At 34.0% G+C, this 8,055-nt stretch overlaps 2 protein-coding genes across 2 annotated transcripts; one reads left to right on the top strand and one right to left on the bottom strand.

Annotated features, from left to right (window-relative positions):
• The first annotated feature begins 765 nt into the window (after positions 1-765).
• On the top strand, positions 766-1,702 carry LOC139897512 (uncharacterized). The gene is made up of 2 exons (XM_071880239.1): positions 766-865; positions 985-1,702. Exons 1-2 carry the CDS (start codon positions 854-856, stop codon positions 1,450-1,452), a joined length of 480 nt encoding a protein of 159 aa, XP_071736340.1. The 5' UTR covers positions 766-853; the 3' UTR covers positions 1,453-1,702.
• A 639-nt stretch (positions 1,703-2,341) lies between these two features.
• LOC139897438 (putative DUF21 domain-containing protein At3g13070, chloroplastic) lies at positions 2,342-6,775 on the bottom strand. The gene is made up of 15 exons (XM_071880165.1): positions 6,165-6,775; positions 5,831-5,928; positions 5,626-5,719; positions 5,402-5,479; positions 5,183-5,286; positions 5,014-5,095; positions 4,658-4,797; positions 4,477-4,555; positions 4,330-4,393; positions 4,145-4,236; positions 3,965-4,030; positions 3,743-3,859; positions 3,460-3,648; positions 3,181-3,389; positions 2,342-2,818 (listed from the first exon to the last, which is right to left on the bottom strand). Exons 1-14 carry the CDS (start codon positions 6,672-6,674, stop codon positions 3,186-3,188), a joined length of 1,917 nt encoding a protein of 638 aa, XP_071736266.1. The 5' UTR covers positions 6,675-6,775; the 3' UTR covers positions 2,342-2,818; positions 3,181-3,185.
• Positions 6,776-8,055: the final 1,280 nt, after the last annotated feature.

Genomic DNA, 8,055 nt, shown 5'->3' with positions numbered 1-8,055 from the left:
GGTTAAATCTCAACCCACCATCATCAGGTTATCCGACATTGATGGCTCCATGGAGGTTTTTAGGATTAGTTTTCATAGAACATTACATGTAACCGTAGGATTATTGTGTAAGGTGCTATAAGTCCGGTAGAGCGGGGAGAAGTTGCGCTATACGATAGCGCAAATAGTGATGCGTGTATGATATCCCAATATATGTATGAATGATATGTGATTCTGAGTGTTGTCATCCCCCTTGCTTATTGCGATTCAGACCTATTATTTATAGTCCCACTTTGTCTATTAGTGCCATGTAATAGGACAAATAAGGTCATGGTCGGCCTTATTTGTACTATTGGTCTGTAAAGGCTGATAAAAGTAAAAGTTTCCTTGTCGGTTCTGCTGTTCATGGCGCTGTCCTAACAAAAGTACCATGTTGGGATCGTGTTAGGCCTTTTCCTGCGTTTTGTCTGCGAATGTCAGGCCAGGGTCCTTTTTGCAGAGCGTGTGCCAACGCATGTTTGTTTTTACTTGCGCGCCACACTCCATTTACTTCACGCTGGTAAACCACTCTTCTTAATGTGATTTTCACCCTAAGTTGCCATGTCAGCTTCTATTTGGCATGTGATTCACATGTGTGATGCGTTATATGAGAGATTCGAGTATGTGTATCATTATGGTTTTATGATTTTTTTTATTTTTTAATATTATGTTTGGCATGGAAAAAAGAAAAAAATTTGATTTTGCAAATTTAAAAAATTTAGGGGCTGTTTTATAAGTAAGGGGGCAACTCAAACTACGCCCAAAATTTAGGGCACAAAAATACGAAACAGACGGCCAATTGATCTCATTCGCAGTTTAGGGTTCGCAGTTCAAAATGTATCCCAAGGTATCTGTTTCTCCTTCGTTTTTTGTTATTTTTTTGTTGATGTTTTTATGTTTACCCTATATATCTGTCTATTGTTTACGCTATCTATAAATCTATCGAATCATTGGTTGATATTCTAGGAAGAGAGTCAAGTGTCGGTTGGGAGCAGTTCTATAACAGATTCATCCATCCAATATGAATTATTGGGACAAATTGTTCAAATTGAAAGACTTATTCGAGATGGTGTTTCTATAACCGCTTTAATTGCATGTGTGCCGAAGGATCAACTTATGAAAGAACTTGAAATGTATTTAGGTGAGGCGAAAAAAAAGTACGATTTATTATTGGAGAAGTTTAGCAAGTGTGGGTTAGATGTTGTTCCTGAAGTAGTAGTTGAAGAACGTGAATGGGGTATTCAACAACAAGCATCGTATCCTGGTATGATGAAAACCATTAACTCGATGGAGAATTGGACAAGTTCAATGATGTATGACCGTTTTGATGAAGCAAAAAAGGCGATTGGGTTGTACAAAAACTTCATTCTTTCCATTGAGTATGCAATTTCACAAGAGAAGATTGAGCAGCAACTACCCACGAACCAACAATGAACTCGGCTCTTTCAACGAACCAGCAACATTGTCTTCAATGGAATCAGCAGTATGTAGGAGGAGAAACTAGTTAGTAAACTGTGTTAGTGAGTTGTAGTAGTAGGTATTTAGCTATTAGGTGCAGTGGTGTTAAGTGGAAAGTGTAAGACTAATTTGTTTGGTTATCTATTTATGGTGTAATTTGATTCGATGAAAAATTGAGATGGTTTTCAAATTATTATTTCAGCCATTGATACTGTAACCATGATAATGATGATGTTAAATCTGAAGTAATGTTGAAATTGTAGCTTAAAAAGTAAAAACACAGGCCTAATGTTTGGATTATATTTATGTCAAAATTACACGCTTGGTCCAATGTTTGATTCACATTTTGTAGGACATGTGATCAATAATTCCACCATTTGTCTTATACTACAAGCCATTTTTGTGGTGTTGTTGGCTCTCGGCGAGACTCGGATTTAGTTAGCTTTATTTTTAGTTTTGTCGATAGGTTTAGTCTACTCCTTTCGATCCCCGTCCGTTTTGCTTCTTGTATCATGTTTTTCTTTCTCTTTTCAAGAAAAAGATTTGTTATATAGTTTTCGTTTTTTATTTAAAAAAAAAAAAGCCATTTTTATCAAAGCTTCAACTTGAGTCGCTATAAAGTAACCACCATTAAATTGATACAACACAAACTATATAAATCATTCATTAGTATAAAAAAAACTAGCCTAAATGGAATAGTCTATACAGGTTTGTTACCAAAATGTTACGGTTGTGTAAAATCATATGTTGATGGAGTAGGAAGATATGCATAAATAAAGTACAAAAAAGAAGAGCCAATATAGTCATCTTCTAATTTTCAATGAAGCTTTAAAGCTTAATGAAAATACAAAACCTGACCAAAGCATAAAACCTAACATTATATTACAACAAATGCAACATTCCAAATTGTAATTGGACTCGCATACTCAACCATTTTCTCCTTCAAAAAGTCGTTTTCCCTTCACAAAAATATCCTTTCTCTTTGGATCTTGTGTTCAGCATGCGGATTCTAGACCCCATTGACATCACCCCCGAATCAACAAAGGGCACTCGCTCTTAATAAATATTATTATAATTACATATATGCAGCAGCCTATGGTATATTATATGTTGTATAATACTATATATAAGACTCACAATCAAATGATCTATATGGTTAAGGCAATTATCTTAGTAATGTCTCTTCATTCAATGGGAAGAAAAGGCGGAAACTCATCGATGGCAAAAGGTGGCGGTGATAGTGGTAGTGGTATATCGTCTATGGCTCTCCTGCAAGAAAGATTCAGGCAGCTGCAGAAAATGAAGGCGAAACGACAACAAATTGAGCTTTTGAAGTGGTTCCCTGAAACCAAAAATCAATATAATAATGAATACGAGCCTAGTCCACATATGGGTTCGTTGTTGGTATACCCTGATATTGTAACATCAACAACAACAAGACCATGTTATCAAGATTCTTTATCTCTTGGACTAAACTTACACACCAAGCAACCAGAATCATCACAAAAACAATCAAAAGACTCAACATCTGAGGAACCTGAGGTTGATACCTCACTTCATCTATAGAAAAGTTTTATAACTTTTTGGTCTTCTTTTGTAATTTGTACTCATTTTTTAATCTTTAATAAAATAAAGTTTCTTTTAGTTGTTGAAAGTTCTGTAACTTATATGAAGACAATAATAATAATTGAATAAATTTGATACCTTGATTAATGTTGTTTATCTTCTAACAAGATACGGTCATGGGAGAAATTGGTTTCATCATCGCCACTGCCTGAGCTTTCATCATTTTTCCATTTCGTTTTCCAAAATCTGGGCACGATACGAGCAGTTTCTTTGATTTCTTTTGCTGAATGATTATTAACCCTTTCAAATCTTACGGTATTAACTTTTCTACAATTTCCTGCTAATATCTGCAGCACAAAAAAACAGTAATTTATCACCCTTTTAAGCAAATTAACTCCTTGGATATATAAATCTTACTCCAAGCTTGAATGTTTGAGATGTTTCTTTATAATCCTGATCACTGGTTTCTTGTTTGCTCTCGTCATCATCATCGTCGTTATCTTCTTTGTTAGCTTTCTTTAAAACTACTTTAATACTTTCGCCTGTTCTTGGTATATATCCAAATGCTTCACAAATGAAACCTGAAACGGTCTCGTATTGGTGATCCTGCGTTCATAAATAATTTGATCATAACAGAGGGAAAATATGTAGTGAAACTAGTTATCAATAATAACAGTTAAAATACGAAAAAAATACATACCTCCGGCAATATGATATTTAAATCTTCAGAAAGTTGATAAACTGATGTGTTAGCATCAACATCGAACACTCCATCTGCTCGCTTTACAATATTACCAGTTTTTCTCTCAATTTCCTCCTGCAATCCAACAATAACAATATTCACGAGTTTTATAATATATTACGCGCATGTTCACTAATATTATGGATATAGTATAATTGTGTATAATTCGAAAGATATTACCTTTGAGTCATTCTCGTCGAATATTTCACCAACAATTTCCTCCACGAGATCTTCAAGAGTTACAATCTGCTCGTAGAGTAACAAAAAAAAAAAAAAAAAAACAATCTTTGACTTTCGACTTTCAAAGTCAAACATGCAGATAAATGTAAAATATAACACAGACAAAGGAGATGAACATACTCCCACAGTTCCTCCATATTCGTTGAGAACAACCGCCATGTGGACCTTTCTTATACGAAATTCCCTCAGAAGATTCCATACTAGCATTGAATCTGCAAAAAGATATATTCAGTTCAACAGTCATGTTTGTTCTATGCAGGTCAAAGTCAAAGTCAAAGTCAAAGTCAAAGCAACTATTTTTTTACCAGGAACAAAATATGCAGGCTTGTGAGCAATCTCCCCCACAACTGCAGTATCTACCATATCTCCCTTCAAAGTTTACATCCAAATGTATATAATATCAAATAAAATAAATCAATTAGATAACGATTGCAAATATGCACCCTTATTACCTTTTTAACAAGATCCAACAAGTCCATTGCATATGCTATACCCACAATATTATCAATTCGCTGCTCAAATACTGGCACCCTGAGAGTACAATTTTTAAAAAATTTATTCATAAAATTGTTGATTTGGACCACTATTCATAATTTAAATTATATAATTTTTTTCCCAGAACTAAAAATTTACCTTGAGTATTGATGAGTGACCCACAAGTGATGGAAATCAACTAACGTTGCACCAGCATCAACTGCAACTACATCTACAAGAGGGGTCATAACCTCCTTCACATGAGTGTCTTTTATCTCCAACACATTCTCAATCATATCCTGCATAAATTGTCTCAAAAGTTACCCAAAGTATATTGCTAATCTAACACAAAAAGAAGTCCCAAAATGTTGGTTCTGACAGTTTTGGTCAACTCACCCTGTTTCAACACCAAAACAAAAACTACACATTTCGACTCATTCGGTTTCATGTAAAGCAAAATTTAGGAAGAAAAAAGTGAACTTAGCGAAACATGTGATGTTAACTTTTTTACAAACCTGTTCTTCCTCCTCAATTGCCCCACTCAACTCGGCTACCCTCAACATCAACTTGAGTTCATCTTCTGTAACAGACGGTTCACTGGCGCAATAAATTCGGATTAGGTAAAATTCAGAAATATGAAAAAGATTAAATCAAACTCTATAAGTTTCAAGATAAGATAATTACCTTTTCCCTTTCAAGCCAAGAATTTTAAGCATTCCCATAGAAAGGAACGTTACAACTCTTCCAACTGGATATAAAACCAAAGAAAGCCATGCAATTGGACGCACCTATATATACATTATTTGAGACACTAATAATTATGTCAAATGAAATTAGATTTATATGCAGACTTGTGTTGACTAAAGACCACAAGTATAAATAACTACAATTAACCATGCTTACCACAGCCCTAGCAACCGCAGTAGCATTGTGAACAGCTATACTTTTAGGAGTAATTTCGGTTAGAAGTAAAACGACCACCTGAAATTAACCACCCAATAGTTTAGCTTTCTAAGACGGTCTCCTATTTTGCACATTAGATAAATAATATAAGCACATTTTATATCACATAGTTTGGCTGCATAAAGTCTAAATCTTGAGCTTCATATAAGATATTAGTCACAAACCGTCATAACACCCGTTGCTGCGCCAACACCAGCTTCACCAAAAACCGTTGTTGCAGCCTCTGTGAAAAGTGCAGTAGCTCCAATGTTTACAACACTGTACAATTTTAGAACCTATTTACTCCAATAATCCATAATGCATTTTCTACCAAAACCATGCTTAAACTCAAAAAAATCTTAAAATAAACACGTAAAAATGGAACTTTACGTTGTGCCAATGAGGATGGTTGTGAGAAAACGAGTAACATCCGTACGTAGCAGCTTGAAAACACCATTTTCTCCTTCTTTTTCAGCCAGCTCTCTAACCTATTTATAAATAAAATACTATCATGATTCATAACCTTGTCAATGATATCAACTCATCAACATTTACATAAAGATCAACACTTTCTGTGCAACATGACTCCCAATAAACAGTAGCAACTCAAGCAGAATTCCATTTTTTTTTTTTTTTTAAAGTAGTGCTTTTGGAAGATAATAAATAATCTTGAAAACTGGAAGTATGCAAATATATAGACATAATAAATTTATATTATAAATACCTTCCAAGGTGACAATGTAGTAATTGATGTCTCAGCCATAGAAAAAAAGGCAGATAACCCCAAAAGTGCAGCCAAAATCAAACCTTGCTCCCTGATAACTTGAAGAACCTGTAAAAATTTAGGCCCATTCCAAGAACCCTTCATATAATTCAAACCCTTTTGTGCAAAAAACCCTAAATCACTACCAGTTTCCATTGCTACAACTCTTTGACATCTAATAATCCCTAAAACCAACATACCCATTACAAAACCACTTCTAATTAATCCTTTCACCTTTTCAAGTTCCTCCCTTTTTGATGAATCTTGGATCAATTCTTCATCTTTGGTTTCAAAATTTATGTAATTCTTTGGGTAACTTCTGGTGTTGAATAACTTTGGGGTTCTTGATATCTGAAGATTTAGATTGATTTTGTAAATAAAGGGGGCTAATTTAAACTGTTTAGACAATTTTGAAGATGAGAAATGACGATAATGAATTAAAGATGGGGTTTTGACAAGTGTTGAATTCATGATTATATATTTATATGTGTGTTTAGTGGTGCAATTAGTGTGAGAAAGAAATGCAAAAATTACAAGGTAAAATGGAAGTTTTGGAATGGGGTTTAAAGGATTTATAGGTAGAGAAGTGATGCAAAATGGAACTTGGTGCACAGGAATTCGTATTTTTGCCCAAATCTTCATATCTACTGAGTATCAAAATATCAAAGGGTATTTTCGTCTTTTCACTTTTTTTTTTTCGTCTTCCCTTTCTTTTAAATAACACCACAAATGCCTTCACACTTTGTTCAAAATTTAAAATCGGCCCCCAAAACATGGAGTTAAAGTGTCAAATCAAAATTTTCATAAAATATCTTAAATAAACTCGCCTCAAATATTCAACGTGTCATATCTTCTCGCTCGCAACGAGTTAAATTTTTCCAACACCATCGTTAAACTCGAAATAATTTTACGAACACAATGTCACTAACTATACGCAAAACAGACTCTTTTTAAAGAACGCTAAATATTTAGGGTACTTTTCATATACGTTGATTTTTGACTCGCAGGCTCCGTAACTAAACACAATAAAATACATTAAAAATCGAACCCCGACGAGAAGCGAGGGTTCGACAACTAGTTTTATCTAAATTTAAATTTTATTATTCCTCACCCATTTCACCGCATATTACGATATCTCATTTGAAGTGTCACTTTGTATTTCAACATATTAAAAAAATAATTTATGAAAAAAGAAGATTTCTGATTAGTAAGAATGAATTTAGTGTGATTTTCTAAAACTGTGTGCAACAAATAACTAGGACAATTATAGTGGATGAAGTCAATATCATTATTTTAAATTTAAATAACGATAACTCGTATAGAAACGAAAATGTTTTCAAAAAGAAATCGTCAACAATAAAGGAAACAAACTAAAACCCGATGAGACTCATACCTAAAAAAGAATAAACTAATTATGGTTTATTTATAACCGAGCTTTATCGTGAAGAAACCTAACTATGTTAAAACGAACAAAAGAAAACATTATCACAACCAGACTACATTTAATTAACAAAAAGTGTGAACAACGAAACAATTAAACAATAACTAACGCACATTAGGACTCACTTGTTTCATTTTACAGCTTACCGTCTCGCGTCTAATTTCTTCCCCCGAGCGATTGTCGAACTTGCAATATAAGACATTTGACGAGCCATCGCCAACCAAAATAGTCGGTTAATGGGCTAATGAATCTCGTTCCACGACTACTCGAAAAAATACTTGAAAAAAATACTTCGCCCCTCGACTCGCTAACTCCAACCGAAGGGTAGCCAACATGATCGACTTCACGAATTTCCTAAAACAATTCTTGTACTGTATCACCAAAATCAAGATCGTCCTATCATCTAATTTT

Source organism: Rutidosis leptorrhynchoides, chromosome 1 (assembly GCF_046630445.1).
Source record: "Rutidosis leptorrhynchoides isolate AG116_Rl617_1_P2 chromosome 1, CSIRO_AGI_Rlap_v1, whole genome shotgun sequence".
In the NCBI taxonomy this organism is placed as follows: Eukaryota; Viridiplantae; Streptophyta; class Magnoliopsida; order Asterales; family Asteraceae; genus Rutidosis; species Rutidosis leptorrhynchoides.
The sequence above is the reverse complement of the archived record's forward strand: the minus strand, read 5'-3'. Positions and strand labels throughout refer to the sequence as shown.